At 34.9% G+C, this 26,189-nt stretch overlaps 1 protein-coding gene across 2 annotated transcripts; it reads left to right on the top strand.

The window, feature by feature from the left end:
* On the top strand, positions 1-21,969 carry LOC121423241 (cell death-inducing p53-target protein 1 homolog). Of its 2 annotated transcripts, XM_041618561.1 has the most exons (6): positions 1-105; positions 3,119-3,239; positions 4,383-4,528; positions 6,501-6,515; positions 16,007-16,224; positions 18,524-21,969. In XM_041618561.1, the coding sequence occupies exons 2-6, from the start codon at positions 3,182-3,184 to the stop codon at positions 18,624-18,626; spliced, it is 540 nt and encodes a 179-aa protein (XP_041474495.1). In that variant the 5' UTR covers positions 1-105; positions 3,119-3,181; the 3' UTR covers positions 18,627-21,969. The 2 variants fall into 2 exon arrangements, with proteins under 2 accessions (XP_041474495.1, XP_041474496.1); XM_041618562.1 differs by lacking the exon at positions 6,501-6,515.
* Positions 21,970-26,189: the final 4,220 nt, after the last annotated feature.

Genomic DNA, 26,189 nt, shown 5'->3' with positions numbered 1-26,189 from the left:
TAAAATTCAGTCGAAATTCCTGGACTTTATTTCAGTAAGTGACTTGAAAGCGGATACCTTACTGTATGATCATTCTTGATTCGTGTGACCAGTACCTGTCCGTGGGTAAGTTTTCCCTTCGTTTTCTTAAAAAAGGTTGTTATTCAAAATTGTAAGCCGTGAAACAAACATGCCATTTCTTTTCCGACTTTCACCTCATGTAACATTATAATTTGATAAGATTGAGGATATCTTGACCTTTGGTTTTGCATTCCAAATGGGCACTCCCAGTTACAAAACATTCAATTCATTACATTTACAGAATACAGGCCCGCTGTTTCAGGCTCAACTCACTGGGTCATCTCCATTCCCGTTGTGTGCAATTTCTTATGAACACAAGTGATAGGCGTCCTCACAATTTCTTGTTTCGTGTATTTGCATAGTACATGAGCCAAATCGGCTTTGTTGCAGAATACAGTCTCAGTCTGTAAATTGAGATTACTGGTCAGTAGTATCATCATGATAATTTTGTAAGAAGATGGTGTGAAATTAATTAAGTCCTGAGCTGAGCTGACCTGTGGCTGTGTTTTGACAATCAACATGATCAATTAATAATTTAATGACAATGCATCATTTTTTTTTATTTTGGTGACTAAACTTTAAACTAATAAAAGTAGAATTTTAAGGTGTTTTTGAGAATTTAGGTTGTTGGTGGTTCTGGTTTGGTGTGTGCATCACTCAGCATCGCGTTGTTAAAAGTTGATGACAACTTTCTTGACCTGTCGGTGCATGGACTCTGAGTGTGTGCATCCATTAATATTACTATGTGGGGCTGGGACTAAAACCCGGGTGCCCGGGTCCTGCTTGGACGGTACAACCTCGGGTACCCAGGTAGAAAAATCAATACCCGAAAATTGCTCACCAGTAGTATAACGTACATGTATTTGATTTGCATTGCGTAGTGTAAGACATGATTGTAACTCATCACAAAAGTACACAATTCTCATTTTGAATCTCACCAATTACCCTTGAAATATCCATAAATATACAAGTTTTTCAAGTGATGATGTGACTGAGATCGTTCAATTGTCGCCAATCACGTTCGTGTTACCATTTTCAGTTCATAATAAACCAAAAATGGTAATGCGATCGTGATTAGCTGGCGCATCTGATTCTCCGAAACCTGGAAATAAATTGACTTTGTGCACATAGCGATAGATTCTACAAACTCACGAATTCATACGATGTAATATCGACGCTTCTTCTGAAGATTTTGATGGAAAAGCAAGAAGTAATCAAAATTTGCTTACCTATGTGGTACCGGTGAGAAAACCTTTCATAATTCATATAAAATATTGGAAAGTGGAATTCTAGGTCGATTTTGGTACAAGGTGACAGAGTATTGCAGACTTGTTTCAATGGAATAATGCGAGTGGGGCATGCACGGGAGGCTTGCACTGCTTACTATATTTTCATTCATAAATTGCCTTGCTGCGCAGTGGCTGGATGACGTCACCTATGGGGTTTTTCTACCAGTCATATTTTATGCGACATGATTTTGGGGTACCTGGGTACCCACCCAAAAATTACCATGGGTACCCGAAGACAAAAATACCCGAAAGTCCCAGGCCTACATGTATGTTGCGATGCCTGGTTGCAATTTGAATGATGGTTGTTGTAGGAAATTAAACTATATTTTATTTTAATTTTTTCGCTACGATAATTGAAGCAGGATCTTGATGGCCCTTGAACATCATTATACAGTTATTTCTAGTACATGTATAATGTTGAGGGCTTAAAATGACAAAACGTGAAATTCATTTGAAGGAAAATTGGAACTAGGTCTAATTAATCTTTTGGTGACAATACTTTTAGCAATCAAGCAGTCAGTAAGCCTGTTTAAGACTTTCTTAATAACAAATAATATTCAAATGATAAATGGTCGTCAATCATCACAAAAAATAAGTTACTCCTTTTTTCAAGAGGAAATCGATTTCTTGGAAAAGAAAATGTGTTGACATCGCAACGCATCTAACAGCATGTTGCAGGTTGACGCAAAAGGTGTGCAAGACTATGCAACCTGTGATAATGTTTTGTAACAATAATGTAAGTAACAATCGTATTACCACAATAAAAACATAGGCACTTAGTAGAGAATTTGTGAAGGGAAAGTTTTTTTTATAATTATATAAAGCAATTTTCCGCTTTATGAACCTTAGATCATCAGATTCAAATTATGATTTTATTGATTGGCCCTGGCACATGAACTAGAATAGTCTCAATTTACAAACAGATTAACGTGAGTCACAAATTTTGTATTCCAAAATTTTCAATAAAATTCAAACTCACTACTCAATTAGTATCTTGCACACTACCTGGAAGCGATGCTATCAAAAACTATTTATTTTGTACAGTGTATTAGAATTTATTTTGGTATATATTTGATGACGAAGAGAATCGCTAAAAAGTCGCAACAAATTATGACAATGATGAAATTAGATTATCCATGAGAAATCAAGCCAAATTTTACATCATTCTGATTCAATGGTGGAAAATAGCGAGTGTGTGTGATGCCATTGGTGTCCTCATTTGCATGCAGCCAAATGATGCCATATCTCTGTTTTGTCAAAATACCGGTAAGCAAACCTTTGAAAAGACTTGAATACCCTTCATGCATGCAAAAGCGGAGATCCCAGCCAAAGCTAAAAAAACATTTCTCCATATTTTTAATCTGATTTTAATGAAATGTAAAGTATAATGCTTGTTTGATTTTTTTTCTTTCTGATTTCAAATAAACTTCCTGTTCGGGTGGACTTGCTTTTGACAAAGATATGGTGATGGTGTGAGAGTCAATATAAACCTTTCTATTACATTGTAGAAAGGAAATGCTGTTGCTGCTGCTCTTGTTGGTGGTGATGATGATGGTGATGGTGATGTTGATAGTAATGATGATGATGATGGTGATGATGATCGTGCTGTTGCTGCTGCTGATGGTGGTCATGATGATGCTGATGAATGATGATTATTATGATGATGATAATGATGGCAATGATGACGAAAATGACGATGATGATAATGTATTACATGTAGCTTATTAAACACCCTCCTATATATTTTTGTTTGGATTTCTTCTTGTTAGACGTTAATTCATTGAGTGCACTATAGTCATCAGTACTAGCATCACATAGGAACTACCTGTCCAATGGCAGATCAGGACCCTTCCCAACCACCTCCCCCATACCCTGGGGATGCAAGCAAAGGTTTGTACCTTCATGAAATACTTATTTGCTACCCTCAATGCTGTTTTCAATAAGAGAAAAAAAAATTGTCTGGCAATTTATAGTCACAAACATTTTTCATGCCATAAAGATGGTTTAATATGATTGATTTTTAAATCACACTATAAATACACTTGAATATAAAGCTTCTGCAAAGCCCACGGATGTAGACCCCTTTAAGCCTTTTTCTTTCATTTGACATTACAGACATGTTTTTGTTTATTTTATCATTGTATATATTTAAAAAAAAAATATTCATGCCATATGAATGAAGTTTGTTCATAAATTCAAATTCATACAGACTCCAAGTGTGACTCATAGCCTCCATTCAATCATGTCAAGTGCATACATGTATATGGGCCAGAATGTTTGAATTCATGAACAAATATTGTTGAATTGGCTTGCTTGTCATATTGTATGTGCTTTTAAAGATTGCTTATTCTAGGCACTTTGAAGAACTTATAATGTATTACACACATTTCAACAACATCCTGAATTTTAAGAGAAGTTCCTGCTTTTCAGGAAGGAAATACATGTAAGACTTGAGAGAACAAATTTCTGTTATTTTTGTGTACATAGTGAAATAAAAGCCCTGTATGGGCATGTGTCAGAATAGAATTACTTCCTGGAAAAGTGAAACCCCTTAAAACTGGACAAAGATAATGCAATATCTAAAAATGGATTATTTAATCACTGTGTATTTCATATTAATTATTTTACAGAATTTATTATTTTATAGACAGAATATAAAATAATATTGAATCAAAGTGTAGTCTTGTATTAAAATGACTTATGCTTTAAACATGTATGAAGAAAATAATATGGAAACACAAAGTCTACCTTCAGAGTTTTTGCGAGAACTTATTAGTGTCTGGCACATGGTTACAAATCCAAATATTTTGCCCTAGTACAATGTAAGGCTCTTCATATACCAGAACAGTCTTTGGGGAGGTATGAATGCACAAATTAAAGTATATTTGCCTCTGGACAAAGTTTGCCTTAATATTTTCTTGACGTGGGCTCTTTCAAATCACAGTTTGTGTACTGCATGTATATCTCCTAGTTTTGAAAATGTCTTTTTATTATGATAAACATTTTGAGTTAATTTTCTTGAATCTTTTATAGCATACCCTCCCGCAGGAGCACCGTACCCACCACAGCAAGCCCCTTATCCCCAGCCAGCTGGTTACCCCCCTCAGGGCCAACCTGGTTACCCCCCTCAACCAGCAGCAGGGGGATTTAACCAACCTCAACCAGCAAGCTATCAGCAGGTAATGTATAATATGTTGTTAAACAGAGCGTGCGCACCCTCCAAATGCACTCATGGTGCTAGCCCTGCAGCACTCCTTTTGTATATTTTAAAGGACAAGTCCACCCCAACAAAAAGTTGATTTTGATTTGAAGAGAAATATAAAAAAAAGCACACCACTGAAAATATCAAAAGTCAGATTTAAAATAAGAAAGTTATGATATTTTAAAGTTTTGCTTAAACACACCAAACCATTGTATGTATTCTAGATGGTTTGCCAAGGAGGAAACAAATGACATCACCCACTCGCTATTTCTTTTGTATTTCATTATATGAATTACTTAAATGTTCTCCTTACTTCCATGCGAAACAAAGTTGTATTCTTCCCAGAACAAGTGGAATTACCATTTTTAAAACAATTTTTTTGTTCAGTCAAGATGGTTGTTGTATAATCTGTGAATATTGTATAATTCAAACAATAAAAAATAAAAGAAATATTGAATGAGGGACATCATTGACTCTCTCATTGGCATATTTCTGAGTTGTGCTTGTAACTGTTTTATGAAAAATAAACAAAACTGTCATATTTTACATCCGATTTTGATGGAATTTTCATCATTGTGCTTGTTCGATTTTCTCTGTTGATTCAAATAAACATTTTTCTGGGGTGGACTTGATCTTTAAGAATGCTACAATGGAAAATGGCATGGTAACGTGGTAGCAATTATTCATATTTTGTTGAGGCGCAAGGTTTATAGTTAGTAGAAGAATGAAATAAGCAGCTCAGTTGTTTCAGTATAGTGTCATATTTGATTAAAAAGATGGAAGCTGCTCGCTGGTGGGGAATAAAATCATGTTCTGAAGTGGTATGATATGTTCTAATTATTGTATAACCACCATCCATGGGTTCTCACCACGGTTTACAGCACATGTTGCTGTTTGGAAAATTTTCATGACAAGGTGAACATCATGCTCGTCCACAGAGCATAGGGTCATCTGTCGTGGCTGGGTGATGTGTGTACCAGGAAAGGTTATCAAAACTTGCCGAATTAGGCAAAAAGGTTGTACTTTTTCATCCCTGTCAGTGGATGGAGAAAACTTGTCAAAATATTTTGTTTAGGGTCTATTTTGTAAATCCATGGAGGAGCAATGTTTCTACCTAATGGACACTAGATAAATGTTATTCAGGGGCTCAGTTTTGAGGGAACCAATAAAAAGCTTTCCTGACACTTTTAAAGGGGAGTGGTGGGGGAGCACTACAAAAAGCTCTTGTTGGACATACAAGGGGAGCATTTTAGTCTGATTACCAAATGGATAGATAAATGTACTCTAAGTTACAACACACAACCAAAAAGAGACAGTCATATATGATTTTTTTTTCAATAAATTTGTTAATGTCATTTTTGCAGTATGTGTTTTGCTTACAATTTTTTTGATAATTGTGAGTTATTCATAAGACCTTGACTGAGCATGAGGTTTCATAAGGTGGCTTTAACAATTTGATCAGTTCCTGAAATGGATTATTAAGGCAAGTGGTAGCGAGTGATTGCTCACACTCGCCTTAAAACTGACTCCCTGATTATTCTCTATCTTTATGACCAATTCATCATTAGGGTGGATTTCAGTGACACGGCATATACTCCTGCGACATTTGCTCCGGCCTTAATATCTTGGAGGGTATTAGGATTTTAAATGTAATAGGGTTATTGGTTCAGAATGATATGAAGAAAAGGATAATGTTGGAGATAAATAGATTTTATGTTTAGCTTACCATGCAGATTTTCCATTGGAGTAATTGTCGCTAGAGCACGTCATAGAACCAAACTTCCCCTAATTATAAGCCACACATCATGTGTATGTTCAACGAGTGATACATGTAGTGTGTCACTGTGTACACAGTTCTGAACTATTTTTCCAAGAAGTAAATATCATGTTTGAAGTACAATCCTCTATTTTACCTTTATATTTCCATTCAATAAAACTTCCATGAATAGCCTTATCCACCACCGGTAAGTAATAATTGTGGTTTGGTCATCCCTTCACCATCTCACTCACATTAATCATTTTGTCATATTTGGTTTAATGTGTTAGATGAATAACAAACCTTTTTTTTTCCTTTCTGTTTTGTCTTTATAACGTGTACATGTGTATTTCATGGCCATTCCTGAGTTGAACAACATTTTGGAAGACTTTATACCTTTGGAGCTCTATATTTTGATTTTGGTACATCTGTATAACAAGCATTTTCCATATAAAGGTACCTAGACAGTGGTGTGGTTTGTCATTGCAAGTTCTCACACTTTTAGACAAAACTGCTACATAGAGGTGCATAGTGCCTTTATAGCGAGATTCGTGCTATAGATATAAAAAGATGCGGTACCAACTTTTGACCAGGGGTGGTATTCTGAGATCCATTTTAGCTCAGATAAAATAAAACATTTTATCTCTGTTAAAATCAGTGAGATGAAATATCCTTAAAATCTTTCTGAATTGGTATTCTGAGAACAATTTTATCTTCATTGTATCTCTGTAAGACACACCTACTTTTTTATCAATATCCAATTAGAAACGCGCTTTTATAGCTCTCTCGTGTCACTCAATCAATTGAAATCCATTCTGCCGGTAGGTGTGGCAAAGGGGTGAGATTGCGTCAATTTATTGACTTCAAATACGCTTGCACTATACACTTGCTCGTCTTTACAGAGTTTTCTTTTTAATAAAACGGACGATACTCTCATCTTTTTTCGAAGTCTGTATTGCATGTTTTCAAGCATAATTACAAAGACAGTATTAGTCAAGACAAGTCTTATGAAATACTTTCTGATTGTACAGGAATAACGTTAAGGTGTTATTCTCAATAAATATATACTTTTTCTTCATTTTCATGTCAACATTTGGGGTTAATTCACCTAGAAATATTGGTGAAATCAACGTCGCGGAGATAAAATAGCCCCTACCCTCTTTTAAGTTTATTTTATCTTTTTCTTCAAATTAACTTGGGCGCGAGCACGTCATTTGCGTTGCAGTGGCCAGATAAGCGATGGGTATGTCAACGCAGGCATTGTTCTATTGCGTATCATCTATATTTACTCAAGATGAAATTTATACGCAAGATAAAATTATAAATTTTTTCTGAGAGATAAAATGTCATCTCAGAATACCAATTTCATTTTAAGAAATAAAATAAATTATTTTAAAGATAAAATGACCTCAGAATACCGCCCCAGGTACTTAAAGGCCTGAATCATGTTCTTGATCTTCCAAGATTTCATTATTTTTCTAAACTGATCTTTATGACAGTGCGTGTTCCAGATTCTCAGGGATGGTAACATGTTAAATGCAATGTACAGTACTGTTCGTTGGTTTGAATGTGTAGCTTAAAAATTGTTCCTAACAATGTGTTTGTGATAACCAGTTATAATAGACTAATAAAGGCCAAAGTCAATTAGATGTGACAGCTGGTCTTCAGTGTATACTTTAGCCAGACAATAACTTGTAGTGGGCAACTAGATGTTTGCTTTATATGTACATGTACATATGAGTAGTGTTAAAGGGGAATCCAACCCAAATAAAAACTTGTTTTTATAAGGAAAAGAAAAATCAGACAAGTTGATAGGTGAAAGTTTGAACAATATTGGACAAACAAAAAGAAAGATATGAATTTTTAAAAGTTGTAAATATTGGTAATCACTATACCCATGGAGATTTCAAATTGGCCTCATATGGGATGTCATAGTGATGTAAGGCAAGGACTACTCTTCCATGTACTCCAATACATATTATGGCTAAAATGTCATTTTTCCCAAAAGTTTTATTTCAAATTATATTTTTCTTTCATCAGGACATTAAACAATATACTACATGGGTTATATTTAGATTACTGCCCCAGGGGAATGGGTACTTAGGAGAAAGCCACAAATCCCTGATAATAAAGTACATGGCCTATGGGAAAGTTGTCCTTGTCCCTTGTCATAATTTAATTACCCAGTTGCCAATTTGAAATCTACATAGTATTAGTGATCTCAATTTTAAAGCAGCTATAACTTTCTTATTGCTTGTCCAATTTCTTTCAAACTTTCACCATTCTGTTTAATTTATTTTTCCTCCTTCCCAACAAAACATTTTATGGCCAAGGCTGGATTCCCCTATAACAATTTAAATGCTTACGTGCTGAGCTGTGAGTTTTCATTCATATTCATAGTATTCTCTTTGAAATAACTATTTGTTAAGCTGAAGGTAACACAACACACCAATTTCTCCTCTGCCAATTTTTCTGAGGATGTAGTATTGGGGTTAGGCTGTGATAGGATTTTCTTTAAGATTTATTTTATTTTCAGGCAAGATACTAACAAGCATGACAGATACAATAGAAATATAAAATTGAGCACCAGCCAATGCCTGGGGATCACCTGAAGAATGAAAATTATGTTGAGAGGTTCTGCACATTGGCTGATGCCTACATAGAATAACGTAAAATATAAATATATGTACGCATGTGATTAATAATAATAATAATAATGGTGGCTACTTATATAGCGCACAGGTCCACATTTTGGTGCTCATGGCGCTTCAAGATTATAATCATACTTCTAAAAATATTTTTTGTATTCATGTATTTATTGCATGTAACATATTTACAATATAGTTTACAAAGTACTTCTAATTAAACCTTCATTGTAATATAAAGAGAGAAATAAAATTATGGTTATTGAATTTAAACAAGAAATAATACAATTAGGTCAAACCAGCGATTAATAATTTATCAAATTAGACAAAATAAAAGAAAGTGGTCGGTCAATTGATTTAATTTGGAGAGGTTGAATGGATTTATTGTACATGACAATTGTCATGTCTATGTGCGGGTTGAACAAAAACAAAAAAGTAACAAAAAATAAGAAAATCAAACAATCAAGATTCATACCCAAATTATATTCAATGAAAATACTTTGTAGATATCAATTGAGTTTTTAGATGAGAATGATGTGAGAATTTAGGATTAGGGTTAGGTTTAAAGGGATGGTCCAGGCTGGAAATCTTTATAACTCAATAAATAGTGTAAAATTCACAGAGCAAAATGCTGAAAATTTGATCAAAATTGGATAACAAAGTTATTGAATTTTAAAGATTTGCATTATTCCAATGAAACAGTTCGAGGCATGTCTTCATGAATATTCATTAGTTGGGCTGATGATGTCATATCCCAACTTGTTCTTTTGTATTTTATTATATGAAATAAGGTTTAATTTTTCTACCAAGAACTAAAACATTTGGATTGACAGCTGATAAAGTGCATGAGTTATTAATTGCCGCAACTTGTTTCATCATAATGGAGATATACATGTATGAAAAAATGAAACATTCATGATTTAATGTAATAACATAAGAAAAAGAAAAGCGGGGATGTACATGTAACATCATCAGCCCACCTAATGAATATTTATGATGACGTGCATATAACTGTTTTCACAAAATATTGATAAACTCTAAAATTCAACAACTTTGTTCTTTGTTTTCCAATTTTGATGAAATTTTCAGAATTTTTCTCTATGAATTTTACTCTATTTATTTGTGTCTGCCTACTCCATTCTTTCATCCCCTTCATTAACCTGATTGGTCATCTCTTTTCACTAATGCCCCTTTTGTCTCCTTGTTCCAGTGTTGCTGTTGAATGTCTGTGGTCTATATTATGGTTGTTCCACCTTTTATGTTTGTCATTTTGCCTCCGAAGAAGATTCTGCTAGGATCGAAAGCTTAGACCCCTTTCTATTTATTTAGATATAAATATTTTTGACCTGGACCATCCCCTTAAGGTTGAGGTGTACCATCAATCTGTAAGTTTGGTTTTGTAAGTGGATATACCTGAGGAGAAAATTTAGTGGAGCCAGAATGTAGTACACCATGCTTTCCTAGTTTTATGGGTTTTGTTTTTATTGAAAATTAAAAACATATCAGGACTCGGAGGTTAATTATCAATTAGCTGACACTGTCTTGAATGAACACAATAGTATATTTCATGAGAAAAAGATCTACGAATTACAAAGGTGCATACACTGCACATGTACATATACTTCCAATTTTAGATTGAACATTAAATTGAAGTAATTTTCTCACCATTAATGGGTTTTCCTTGTGGTTATAATTACTATACAGTATGTATTATCCTTCTTTCTCCGACCTTGTCTAATCATATCTCTGTAATGTATGTACAGTTTCAGTTTACATTGTGGTATATTATTTTTAACAAATTTCTAATGCGTGAACTTCAGTTCCCAGTCTGTACAGCATACTGTACATGTAACTTCCCTTTTCAAGATGCTATAAAATATTTGCATTCTCATTGTTTGCTTATATTTACAACAATGCTGAATAAAATATCGATAAATTTTTATAGAGTGGTTGAATTGAAAGAAAATGGGAAGATTTGAGAGACTGTTGCATAAAAGTTGTTATTCAGGCTTCAAGTTAGACAGTTTTTTGATTAACTTGTCTTCAAATAAGTAGGCCTATATAAAGAGTCACTAAAAAATGGGCTACGGGAACTTGTGTGACAATGGTCACATACTGCCCTATATGTACATGTATCTTACATGTTATCATCAAGGCAACTCTTTCAATTTATTTTTCTTTGTTCTTAGTTGATTGGTGTGTGGGTAGGAAATATGAACTTTGATCAGTGTGAACTTTAATTATATATATGTTCATTGAGTTAATATGAATTGCTTTTGTTATCCATAATATATTTTGCCAAGTAGTTTATTATCAACATATACCATACACTGACTCATACGACTTACATACAGTATATCATATGTATATCTACCATTACATTTATAATTCAAATTCTAGAATCTCTATGGTTTATAAAAGGCTAAAGTATTATTAATATTTGGAAGAACCTTAGTAAAAATGGAGAAGAGAATGGAATGGGAAACAGATGTCATTTACGTAAAAGTTCTGGTATCTAATTTCAATAGGAAAAGATTGGAAGCAATTTTGTTATCATTTACCAGAATGGGTTGGGTATTTGTGTACAACAAGGAAGTTTGATTTCAAAAAAATTTAATTCAGACTTCTTGAAATTATGTGCATTTCATTACTAAAGTCAACACTAGATATAATATACTATTGATAACAGTACATACCAACAAACAAAAACTAAGGTTGGGATAATTTCACTCTTTTTTTTTTGGGAATTGTGTTTTTGTGATTATTTCAACTTTTTTTTGTGGTTTTTGCTATTTATATAAAACCTCACTTTAAATCATATGATGTTTTTTTTTCTAACAAATGTACTAACTACATGTACGTGAGGTCATTATTACCTATTATTATCGTTTACGGTACATGTATATATTGATTTTTACTAACTGCTACTACTACTAATGTACTACTAGTACTCTTCTACTACTACTGCTACTACTACTACTACTACTACTACTACTACTACTACTACTACTACTACTACTACTACTACTACTACTACTACTTCTTACTACTAACTACTACTAATACTACTACTACTACTACTACTACTACTACTACTACTACTACTACTACTACTGCTACTACTACTACAACAACTGCTACTTCTGCTACTACTGCTACTACTGCTACTACTACTAATACTACTACTACTACTACTACTTACTACTTACTACTTACTACTTACTACTACTACTACTACTACTACTACTACTACTACTACTACTACTACTACTACTACTACTACTGCTACTACTGCTACATGTACTACTGCTACTACTACTACTGCTACTAATACTAATACTACTACTACTACTACTACTACTACTACTACTACTACTACTACTACTACTACTACTACTACTGCTACTACTGCTACATGTACTACTGCTACTACTACTACTGCTACTAATACTACTACTACTACTACTACTACTACTACTACTACTACTACTACTACTACTACTACTACTACTACTACTGCTACTACTGCTACATGTACTACTGCTACTACTACTACTGCTACTAATACTACCACTACTACTACTACTACTACTACTACTACTTACTACTTACTACTACTACTACTAGTACTACTACTACTACTACTACTACTACTACTACTACTACTACTACTACTACTACTACTACTACTTCTACTACTAAAAATACTACCACTTCTAATATTAATATTACCCATGTTACTTGTACATTGTATGATTAATGGGGGCAGTATATTTTATTGTTTTTGAATTACTATTTTTTGTGTAATGTTTATGATGTTTGTAACTGTCTTTGTTGTTGCTTGTAAATATTCTTAGTGTTTTCTTAGTTTTCTTTTTTAAATTTTTGTTGTTACACTTGTTGTAACTGTTTGTTTTTTAGTTGCTTAATGTAATTATAATGTTGATTTATTATTATTATGCACCAAATCCACTCTGTAGAATGCTGAAGGCACTTTACAAGAATAAAGGAAGTTATAAGGGGAATTGAAATAAAATGTTTTTATGTGCGTTTTAAAAGTTTCAGAAGTTGAACATGATTTTAATTGGTTTTTGGATGGCTGCATATGCTAGATATCGTTGAAGAGCCCTTGCATTCACCGATGAATGAACAGCCCTTGCATTCACCGATGAATGAACAGCCCTTGCATTCACAGATGAATGAACAGCCCTTTCATTCACTTATCTTCTTAGCCTGCTGCCACTGGAGTAGTTGTGACCGGACCAACAGTGACCACTGTAATGGTCAACCAGCAGTATCTTTTCCGTGACCTCCCTGTGCGTTGTCAATGTAAAAACTGTGGGAATGAAGTGACCACCCAGGTGACCCATGAGCCGGGCCTTTTGGCCTGGCTGATTTGCGGTGGATTCTGCCTCATTGGGTAGGTTCCTACTAAAGGTCTTTGAAGATGATGATCTGGTCATTTGACATCGCCCGATTTGCAAATCCCTCCATTCTCTTGGTTCCCTCGCTACAGGGTTTTCAGACCGCCTCGATTACGGGAGTATTTGTTGAATAATGACAACTTGTTCAGGCTAAAAATTACCTGACAATTCTTGCATTCATACTGACCCGAAGCAGACCCTTCCGGTGTAAGTTCTCAGAGTTACTAGAATGCGCAGTACGGGCTGATTAGCAGGTGAGGCCGAGGCACTCGTGCCCATCTGCTTGGTGGGTTGACGAGTTCCCGCTATTTGCTTTCACACCGCCAAAATACCTTGACCTTGAAAAAAATCTCTGTAATTTTGGCCAAGTACCTACTATTTAGTGGGTATTTTCTTTTAGAGATATATATGGGTATTTTGCTTTCGCATAATTTGCAAAGTACCTTCTATTTTAATTTGCCGATAAGAGAATAGATGGAACTTGCGAACATTGAGGCGGTCTGAAATACACCTACATGCATATCATAAACTTTTCCATCCATCCACTGGTATCTTACACGGTATCCATGGATGTGATTGGCTCTTGAGCATTGATACCATAGTAATTTGATGGCAAAGTTCACATCATTTAGAAAATTTGAATGCAGTGGGACCCTGATCTTGGAAAATTTAAAGATCTTAAAAGATGTCTGGTCATTTGCCATCGCTTGCCGTTACAAAACTCACATCATCTGATCTTTAAAGGTGAAGATCTCATCACTTGCCTTGCAATCCATTCATCCTGTGATCTTTGAACATAAAAATATCTTAATTTGCCTTGTAAATTACTTGTAATCCACCCATCTTGTGATCTTTAAAGATGAAAATCTTGAATAAAAGTTGTCAGGTCATTTTTACTACACTTGCCTTGCAGTCCACTCATTCTCTGATCCTAAAAGATGAAAATCTTTATATAAATTTGTCAGGTCATTTTTATGACTTCACTTGCATTGCAATCCATCCTTGTGGTCTTCAAATATCAAGATCTTTAAGTTGTCTGGTCATTTTTCATCCCTTGCCGTGCAATCCACTCATTCTTCGATCCTCAAAGATGAAAATCTTAAAGTTGTTGGGTGATATTTGCAACACTTTCCTTGTGATCCACTCATCCTGGCATCTTTAAAGGTCAAGTCCACCTCAAAAAAATGCTGATTTGAATCAATAGAGAAAAATCAGACAAGCACAATGCTGAAGATTTCATCAAAATCGGATTTAAAATAAGAAAGTTATGACATTTCAAAGTTTCGCTTATTTTTAACAAAATAGTTATATGAACGAGCCAGTTACATCCAAATGAGAGAGTTGATGATGTCACTCACTCACTATTTCTTTTGTTTTTTATTGTTTGAATCATACAATTTTTCAGTTTTTACGAATTTGACGATTAGGACCTCCTTGCCTGAAGCACAAAATGTTGGAATAATAGAATTCCACGTGTTCATGGAGGAATGAAACTTCATTTCACATGACAATGACGAGAAAATCAAAATATTTCATATTTCAAACAATAAAAAATTAAAGAAATAGTGAGTGAATGACATCATCGACTCTCTCATTTGGATGTAGCTGGCTCGTTCATATAACTGTTTTTGTGAGATGAAGCGAAACTTTGAAATGTCATAACTTTCTTATTTTACATCCGATTTTGATGAAATTTTCAGTGTTATGCTTGTTGAATTTTTCTCTTTTTATTCAAATCAAATTTTTGTTGGGGTGGACTTGTCCTTTAAAGATGGTAATCTTTAAGTTGCGTGGTCATTTTTCATCACTTAAAGTGCGATCCACTCATCTGGGATCTTTAAAGATGATAATCTTTAAGTTGTGTGGTAATTTTTCATCACTTAAAGTGCGATCCACTCATCTGGGATCTTTAAAGATGATAATCTTTAAGTTGTGTGGTCATTTTTCATCACTTAAAGTGCGATCCACTCATTCTTCGATCCTCAAAGATGAAAATCTTGAAGTTGTTGGGGGATATTTACAACACTTTCCTTGCAATCCACTCATCCTGGGATCTTTAAAGATGGTGATCTATCATCTTTCAATTGGCCTGCCATTTAATATCATTTGTCTTGCAATCTATCGTGTGGTCTTTAAAGATGTGAAGATCGTTATTTAAAGTTGTCCGGCCATTTAACATCACTTACCGTTGCACTCCACCTATCGAAATCTGTCAGTTGTTGGGACTTTTTCACATCATCTGCCAAGCGATCAACTTGTAATTTTATCCAAAATGATTCACAATGGCTGTTCTGGAAAATCTTGTTTGTTTTGTGTCAAGTGGAGTAGTGTCAGAGCAAATCAAGTTTTAGTAATCACCTCTTTCTCCTTTTAAGAATGTTTTACTGTCTTCATACAATGTACATGTATTGTCATATAACTGCAAGAGGGCTGAGCACATGTATGTGTACAGCATGACCCTTGTATCATAAAATGTTTCATAAAATGTAATGTAAAGCATGTTAAACTTCAATTTAGCTTAAAGCAAATCAATCAAATAAAATCATATCTGTGTCGTTGTGCAATCACCTTCATACTGTATCTTGGTTATTTCTTATTTTCCTTCCCAAACCCTTTCATTACCCCGACAGGGTGGTTACCCTAGTGGTCCAGGGGTGCCCCCACCAGGTGGACAGCAGACCGTGGTGGTCTCCCAGCCAACCCATACAGTGACCACCGTTGTTCAGCACTTTGGAGATCTGCCGTCTAACACCAAGTGCCCCAACTGCCAGAACCAAGTCACAACGATGGTGTCCCATGAGCCTGGCACAATGGCCTGGCTGGCTTGCTTTCTCATGTTCATCTTCGGGTACGTCATGCACATTCTGGGCCCGTATTTTCTCAAGGGAGGTTTCATTTGAACCAAGATGCCAAACCATGGACTCTACAGATTTCTTGTATTATCACGTTTCATTGAATCTGGAGACATTGAAATTGGAGACAATTTCTATGTAGTCCTTGGTTTTGTATCATGGTACAAGAGAAACCTTTTGCCCCATTTATGTGTCAAAAGCTACACTGTAATGTGCTTAAAGTATTTGTTTTGTTCGTCTATTGTAAATATCAACTCATGTCAAAATGTATCATAGTGGATTCAGAATCACTATACATGTACACGCATGCTACCACCAGCAAGCTAATTTTGTTCCTCTTATGGTGGATTTAACTGTTTCAAAAGTGTTTGTTTGGTATAAAAAATCTGTTAGGTTTTGTGTACTTGGTATAATATAAAAAAAGTACCGGTAGTTGTTTTGAGGTCATTTCGAGATCATGGTGATGGACAACAGTTGAGAAGTATGGAATTACTAGCATGGAAAGTGGGCATCACGTAACAATAAAACCTGTTCTAGGCAAGATTCTGGGTCTCGAGACACAAAGGTTAGTGATTGATCGCACGCTTGATTTTTACGATTGATTGTACATTGTAGTAAAATGGAATCAATGGTAGAAAAATGTATGATCATTGCTAAGCTTTGTGTTATGGGCCCCAGGTTGATCAGTTAATGGCAGGATTTGATTACTGCTTCTTTCATAATGTGGGTTCCTAGCCAGAGTTAATTTGTATTAGCATGGATTATCATTCCAAAGATTTACCTTATCACAACCCAAACGAAGGGTTGCAAAGAGCCGGAAATTGTGGAAAATTTCCATGGAAAGTTTCAGGAATTTTCTTTTTTTCAGAAAAATTGATCAATTGTGCTTTTAAATGCAAAATTATGAATTGATTTCCTCAAATTTTATACATTCCATTTGTATAAATCTATTATTCATTCTTTAAATTGCCCATGGTATCAAATATTCATCAAACTGTTGATTTTTGAAAATTCCCTTTATTTCTTGAAAATTCCTATTAATTTTTCTCACAAGATTCTCACAAAATTCCTGTTTATTCCCATGGAAAGTTTCCGCCATGAAAATTCCCGGGAATTTTGCAACCCTACCAGATGTACAGTAGGCAGTTTTGGTTGGAGGAAGGGTCAGACAAAGCCCAGTCATACAAAAGGTCAGAGTATGGCAAGTCTGGATACAGTTACTCTGACCTTCCTGTATCCAAGAAAGTAGAGTAATGGATGGCTGGATCACAATAAGAGCATGGAAGAATTGTTATCAAATCCACCACTTTTTCTGTACCATACCACACAAGTCCTACAGATTTTTGGATCCCAAAAGAACACCATGGATGAGGTTGATATTATACAAATAGCGAATAGGCATGAGTGCGATGGTGCGAGATTTCGCATGAGGTGAAAGAACTGATGCTCTATATTCAACGAGGCGTTAGCCGAGTTGAATAGAGCGTTTCTTTCTTTCACCGAATGCGAAATCTCGCACCATTGCACGAATAAGAATATTCGCTATTTGTGTTGTACAACGCCTCGGAATCTAGCGAAAATATGAAAAAACAAAAAGAGTTTTTCCTTCCAGTAATCTATGAAAAGGGAGCAAAAATATTGAAAGCGAAAAGCAAAATCCCACAAGCCGGGCCCACAAGCGCACATGATCTTGGACAGCAATGCGCATTTAGCCAGCGGGCTGTACGCGCATTGTCACCTAATTCAATGAAATCGCATTGTGACGTCACCTCCTAAAGCCGTGCAATGGTACATTTTGGATGGTACGTCTTGTGTGCAACGGTACGAATGTGTGACATTCAGCCTCCCATTTGATCGCGTACAACAAGCTAATTAGGCGTTGTACAATATGGACTGAAACCTAAAAACCATTGAAGGGCCCGAATAACCTGTCACTACTTTAACAACCTAGGCTGGCTGATGAGCTGATTTTGATAATAAGCTGAAGGACTTTGATGTTACTGTTAGAACAAGAAAAAAATCTTATGGGTTTCATATCACTGTGACACTTAATGTTTTGCTTCTGTGTAAACAGCTTTCTCATGACGTGATCAATGTTTTTTCATTGTGCCTGTCGTTTATATGTTACATGAACAGTCTACTTTCATTTAACAGCTTTGAAAAAAGAAAAAAATATCAATATCAATAGTGATATTTATGTATTTGAATATCATTTTCAACATTGATTATTAAAATTTGTGTTCTGTTTCTAAGGCTAAAATCTTGATTTTTTTTTTTTATTGATATTTATTTCAGCTTTTGGCTCTGTTGCTGTATTCCATTCTGTGTCGATGGCATGCAGAATGCTATTCACCATTGCCCTGTCTGCAAGTACCGCATCGCTACCTACAACCGTTAGCTTTTACCATGACAACATGTCCTCCATGCCCTAAGAATACTTTTGGAATAGGAGGACAAGGATAAAGAGGAGGAGGAGGAAGAAGAGAAGAGTGATAATGATACCTAGGAGTATGGATTAATTACCTTTTACCAATTTTGTTGTATTTCAGTGCAAATGATGTTATTACTAAAGTTCTCTGATTTTCCAAGTCACGTATACATATTTTTACTTTGTACTTAATAATAGATTGGAGAGCTATATATTATCCTGTAACTCATGCAAGTACAAATTATTCCATGACATTTGCTCTGGCGACTATTGCTCGGCGACAAATTCCACATACTAATTGAAGGATTAACCCCAACCCTGGAATTAACATATCCTTCCCTAAACCAAACTCTAAACCTTGCATAAAACCCTATTGCACCCAGCTAATCCTAATCCTACATCGTAGACTAAATAAGCCCGGAGCTATTGTCACAGGAGCAATTGCTGCGTCGCCAGTGCATATGTAGACTGTTGTACATGTATGTAAATACAAGGACTTCTTTATTGGAATTCTAACATCACGTGTATTTTTGTGGCTTGGTGAATGTTTGATTTACAATTTTAAGATTACATTGTCTTTATGAGTATTAGCTATTGATTAGAAATGTAAATACATATTATTTGATACAATATCCTTGGTGAATATTCTGTGGGTTGATTCTTAGAAAAAATAGTTTCATACTTTTTAAATGTGAATATATGATTATTCACATGATTTCAATGCAATATGTCACATTGGTTAAAATTGGGTCTTTCAAAAATTTAGGGGTGGTATTTTAAAAATTGTCTTAACTTTTCTTGTAACTTTTCTTGTAAGTCAGCAAGATAACAGCTTGCTAAAATTCTCTTAAATTGGTATTCTGAAAATTATCTTATCTCTGTAAGTACGTCCCCTATTTTATCTCTGACACGCCCAATATTTCATCATCAACCAATCATTAAGCTTGTTATATGCTTAGGTCAACCAATAGAAGCGTCTTTTCTGAAAAATAATGAAGGGCATTGTTGACATGAGGCGTAATTTCCTTGCGCCCGACTCTTATGCTTGAGCGCTTTTGTGCTAGAAATACACGTGGCTCTTCTCAAAGACATATTTTTTCTCTGAAAAAATTTCATCCCTGGGGATTCATCGTCTCTAACACAAATTTTTTTCTGATAAGTTTACCAATCCGTCGTTGGAATGTCTCCTTGCTGGATGCTCAAAGAAATGATTAATGCAGACAAAAATATTGCATGCAACAATAAGTTACAGTAGCCCCCTACCTCTTGTAAATTTTCCAAGGAAGTTAACAGAACACAAAGATAAGAGAACTTTCAGAATACTCGATATTTTATCTTGCGCAAAGGGATATTTTATATGCGCCTAGCACAAGTTACAAGAAAAGATACACGATTATTTCTCTTAAGACAATTTTTCAGAATACAGCCCCATAATTTAATGCTGTATGAATGTGAACATTGTTATTTTTATTAACTAATTTATCTTGTCTTACTCATGCTTCATGAGCAGTCATCAAAGCTTCATTTAGGGGCAAAGAGATGCATTCATAAGATTGACTTATTTGTGTTTGTATTCAGTTGAGAATTACACAAATGGATATATTGTAGTTATAATTATAAATTTGCAATTTGATGATGTTGTGATGTGTCTTCATACGTGATTTGTCTTTGTTTTTTTTATTGCTAAAGGGCGCTGTTGGACAGTTTTGTAACCTGCTGTACTTGCCGCCATCTTCGTTATGAAAATCATCAATGTCACTTGCACGCAGCTGTCAATCATTCGCCAGTAATGCATAGCACATGCGCACATGCACTGTACACCTATGCTGCGCTGCTCTTGGCTATGTCAGCGTTGGCCTGAACATCTGCTGATGTCACACAGTATAAGGAGGCGGATCAAACCTGCCAGGATCTTGGAACAGCAAGCGAAGTATACGCGAACTGAGATTATCAAATCGGGGGCATGCAGGAAATTGTTGTGAGAATACCCTGGTATAACGTTCTCGTCATTGGGCAGCTTGCGCTGTTTGCAGCGCGTAATATGTCCAACAATGCCCCTTGAATACCGGGATCATTTATCTAAAAGTGTTTGTAACCCCAAATCATCTCATGCTTCTATGACTTAAAGGTTCCTTAAAGTTTAAACAAAAGAAAAATATATTGACCACTGATTATCATAATTTGTAATGGGAAATCCTGCATTGCAATTTTTGCCTTATATTCCATTCCTGCAGTGAGACAATGGGGGGGGGGGATGTGGGCCATGTCTTACAAAATGCTGTGATTGATTCATATCAAATATTAAGATTGATCCTAATTACTATTTCTTCAATTTGTCATTGAGTTTCATTGTAATCTACATGTATCTCAACTCTATGTAAAATGGGACTATGGAAAGCTGTTCTGGATCTCTTATTACAAACAAAAGGAATAATTGTAACTAGTAATTGTCATGATTGATTGATTGTAAATTGTTGTCAGTGTAATCAATCATCAAATTTGGTCTGCGATCAATTGCTTATTTTTGTGTGACAGGACCCTGAAATCCTGCATGTGGCAGCAATGACTTAAACATTTTATCTGACAAAGTCTGTTATAGCGATAGTTACAAAACCACATCAAAATCAAGCTTTCCTGGATTTTGATAGGCTGAGTTCAAAGGTTTCTGACTGTCAGTATAGTAACTGCTGGATAAAACATCCAACATCTTTTCATGAAACACTCTGTAAAAATTTGCTGATATATTCTGGAAAGTCATGAAAATCATACACATCATGTACATGTACATTCAAATTATTTCTTTTTAATTAGCAGATCTGAGCTATGATGAGTCCTTGCATAATTGACAGTTAGCATTTGAATGGTAACTATTTGAATTGTTATGCAATGTTTCATTTTATGGGCTATGAATTCTTGAGATAATTTTTTCTTCTCTACAGAGTCATGGAAAGTCAGAAAATTCTGAAAAGATGTAAGTTTACCAATTCTATTGAATCAAGCTATAGAGTGTGTCCCACAAAAAGGAAACCGTTTTCATAGATAGATTCGCTCACGCACGACAGACTATAAACAATAGATTTTGAAGCATATCAGGAACAATTTGCGCAGAAACTTGCCTGGGAATCTGCATCCGCTCTCGTTTCAGGGATCAGTGAGAAAATCTTAACAAAAAATACAAAAGAAATGCTAATGAGCCAATCGTCGAATCAGTATGGTTGTATCATGCACCAATATTGTCCAATATTTCTGCGCAACCTGATTTTGACACTAAAATTTCAAACTCTTCTTGCTCATTAATGCGTGATATGAAGTGTTCGTCTCATCATGTAGAGGAATAATTGAATTATATGTTGATGTAAATTAAATATCCCAATTCATTTGCCTTTGAAGTAAACAGACATAGGAATCCTGGTTTTTGTCTCACCTGCGAAGCAAAGTGAGACTATAGGCGCCGCTTTTCCGGCGGTGACGGCGGCGGCGGCGTCAACATCAAATCTTAACCTGAGGTTAAGTTTTTGAAATGACGTCATAACTTAGAAAGTATATGGACCTAGTTAATAAAACTTGGCCATAAGGTTAATCAAGTATTACTGAACATCCTATTAGAGTTTCATGTCACATGACCAAGGTCAAAGGTCATTTAGGGTCAATGAACTTAGACCATGTTGGAGGATTCAACATCGAAATCTTAACCTGAGGTTAAGTTTTTGAAATGTCATCATAACTTAGAAAATATATGGACCTAGTTCATGAAACTTGGACATAAGGTTAATCAAGTATCACTGAACATCCTGCATGAGTTTCACGTCACATGACCAAGGTCAAGGGTCATTTAGGGTCAATGAACTTTGGCCGAATTGGGGATATCTGTTGAATTCCCATCATAACTTTGAAAGTTTATGGATCTGATTCATGAAACTTAGACATACTAGTAATCAAGCATCACTGAAAATTTTGTGCAAGTTTCAGGTCTCATGATTAAGGTCAAAGGTCATTTAGGGTCAATGAACTTTGGCCGAATCGGGGGTATCTGTTGAATTACCATCATAACTTTGAAAGTTTATTGGTCTAGTTCGTTAAACTTGGACATTAGAGTAATCAAGTATCACTGAACATCCTGTGCGCGTTTCAGGTCACATGACCAAGGTCAAAGGTCAATGAACTATGGCCGAATTGGGTGTATCTGTTGAATTACCATCATAACTTTGAAAGTTTATGGATCTGATTCATGAAACTTGTACATAAGAGTAATCAAGTATCACTGAACATCCTGTTCGAGTTTCAGGTCACGTGATCAAGGTCAAAGGTCATTTAGGGTCAATGAACTTTGGCCGAATCGGGGGTATCTGTTGAATTACCATCATAACTTTGAAAGTTTATTGGTCTAGTTCGTTAAACTTGGACATTAGAGTAATCAAGTATCACTGAACATCCTGTGCGCATTTCAGGTCACATGACCAAGGTCAAAGGTCAATGAGCTTTGGCCGAATTGGGTGTATCTGTTGAATAACCATCATATCTCTGTAAGTTTATTGGTCTAGTTCATAAAAAGTGGACATAAGAGTAACCATGTATCACTGAACATCTTGTGCGAGTTAGAGTAGTATTCAAAGTCAGCACTGCTGCTATATTGAACTGCGTGATGCAGGTGAGACGGCCAGAGGCATTCCCCTTGTGTTTTTTCTTGGACGCACTGTAGATGTTTACTTCTTTGATCAGCATTTTGCAATGGTTGAAGTATGCAAATGCATGATTCATAATTTTTTCACTTTTTCTGGTTGAAATAAGTACATGAACAGACTATGAAATTTGCTCTTACCAAGTGTATAATTTTTACTTGCGCAAGTTGAAATCTGTAGCATACACATCTTGCTGAATGCAGTTGCTGACAAATATTTTGTGATGGTGGCTGAAAATCTATTGAATTCAAAATTTAACTGAAATGTAAAAAGCTTATCTGTGCATGCATCTTTGTTGAAATAAGGAGCATAATCCACCCCATATTTTATATTGATCTTACTTCATGGAAGTTATTTCATTGTTTCATTAAATACCACAGAAATTTATGAGTGATAAGTTGTAACAGGTATAAAATAACGAGAGAAGTTGCTAATGTTTCGTCATTGCAGTCTACGTCAAAAGAAGTTAGAACTTATATCTTGTGGACTTGTAACAGGTAATGTTTTACTGGAACTTTTAACATGTTTATGTGTTGCAGAGAATTTGAAAGTACAATATTGAAATACGCATGTGAAGATTTTAGTCTAGTAACAGTGAATCTATCAGATTAATTCTTATTATTATACCAATTTATCATCAATGAATCCTTGTTTTGGGTGGAGGTAGTGGAAAATTGTATTTCCATCATTGCCTTGAGTTGTATAATCTTCCAAACTTTTAGAAATCCATGACTTTTATTTGCTCATCTAGAATTATCAAAATATCACATTCTTTCAATTTATGATATCAATGTGTTCCAACTCTTGTAATTCAACTTTTTTTGTGGTGGTATTAGCCAACAATGGAGGTGTCTTATTTTTCAAAAATTTACATGAATTATATTATTGCATGCATGCTGTTTATATGGGGGAAGGTACTATGTCTTGTTGTGTTTAGAGTGTTGCATCTAGTTGCATATAGTTATTGAATATATTGTGATACCAATACTTTTAGGAGACTTACAGCTAAGCAAATTGCACTCATTGATGTATGAACTAGAACAGCAAATACTACTAAAGATGGATACTTGAGCGACATACTTTCTGCTAGAGTAGGCCCTACATTGTATTTGCCATGGTATGAATTCTGCATAGTGCACCACAGATGATTGTAAAGTACATTTTAAAAAGTTTTTCGATACTATGTTGTACTTGAAAGAACAGTATCTACATGAGTGGTCATTTCATAATTGTTAAGTCTTATTTTATCTCCAGCCAAGTCATTCTAATGGCTTTTAATGAGGTTTATTTTCAAATGGTCAAGTGCCAATTCGTCCAATCACCATCTCGTCTACTATCATTTGATCTACCATCAGTTTGCCCACTATCCTCATGGTTTAATTGCCGTTTCGTCCATTCACCATTTTGTCTAATAACCATTTGGTCCAATAGCTATTTAGTCAATTTACCATTTGGTCTAATTGGACTAAGTGTTAATTGGGCGAGACGAATGAAAGTAAAATGGATATTAAACCAACTGGTTATGAGACAAAATGGTCATAGACGAACTCTTGATTAGATGAAGTGACGATTGGACCAAATGGTTGTTAGACCAAATGTTGATGGATGGAGTGGCATTAGACTAAATGCAGGTAGACCATGTGATGAGTGGACGAGTTGGCAGTTTAACTTTAATGAGACCCTGTATCATCTAGTGGTATAGTACAATGGATAAGAGTAATTATAATATTGTCATCTTCTTTAACCTTCAATAGAGCATTAGGTAGGCCTACTATTTTAAAGGGATAAAATTATTTGATTGGATTTAATTTTGTGGCACCATGATAGTGTAATGAATCAACTTCAGACAGTCAGGGGCTATAAAATTTTGATTGATTGTAAGACATTCCACAGCCAATTTTGATATATATTCATTAGATTTCAACTGTTTTGATATGGCTCTTCTCAAAAATGGTGACTATGTAATGTGTACACAGTCGCTGGATGATTATCATGTTAAGATTGAATGGCTGTCGTTGCTAAACAAACTTAATTATTATTAATAAAACCTTTACTTGATTATACGATCAGTGATCAGTGATCACAATGTTTCAAGCCAAATTTTGCTGAGCTGTAAGTTCTCTTATAACTATCACATTAACAAAATATATATGTGTGAACTTTATTTTAGCACTACTAGTATGGTGTAAAGATGGCTAAATTATTTGATGCTCTATTCATGACCAAATTAAATATTTTTATTCTATTTGATATTCTGTAGTCTGTCAAAGCTCTAAACAATCTCCGTAATGGATCATATATGTGGTACTAATTTTTAATAACTCGTACTTTGTCATTTGTCAAGGTAAGAGGGTGTTGTGATATGTTGATTCTAAAGTCTTTTATGAATGTATATCTTAATCAAGATGAATAAATTGGCATATATGTATTAGCAATTCACCATTATCTCTTTAAACTCTGTTCTTGAAGTCCAAATTCTAATTGAGTACTTATATTTCTAATGGGCATCGCGTCAAAGACGAAGCTTTTTAATAGTGATTGTACAAACAGTTTCTGATAAGTTTTAAAGGGACAGATGTGAAAGAGGTTAAAGCAATAATTGTGACTCAGAGCTTTTAAATCATGGGAGGATGCTGAATAAAATGGTCAGTTGCAAAAGATTAATGTCAATCAAATTGTGACAAAAAGTTAGCCCCAAAACGGTTCGGGGGGGGGGGGGTTCACAAATATGGGTGTTGCGAGAAAGTAATTGCAATCAATTTCAACAAATATCTAAAGCACTTTTACAACTAACAGATCAATTTTAATCATAGCACAGGAATTAATATACCTTGTCAAACCAAGGCATAACCTT

Source organism: Lytechinus variegatus, chromosome 10, assembly GCF_018143015.1.
Source record: "Lytechinus variegatus isolate NC3 chromosome 10, Lvar_3.0, whole genome shotgun sequence".
NCBI lineage: Eukaryota > Metazoa > Echinodermata > Echinoidea > Temnopleuroida > Toxopneustidae > Lytechinus > Lytechinus variegatus.
The sequence above is the reverse complement of the archived record's forward strand: the minus strand, read 5'-3'. Positions and strand labels throughout refer to the sequence as shown.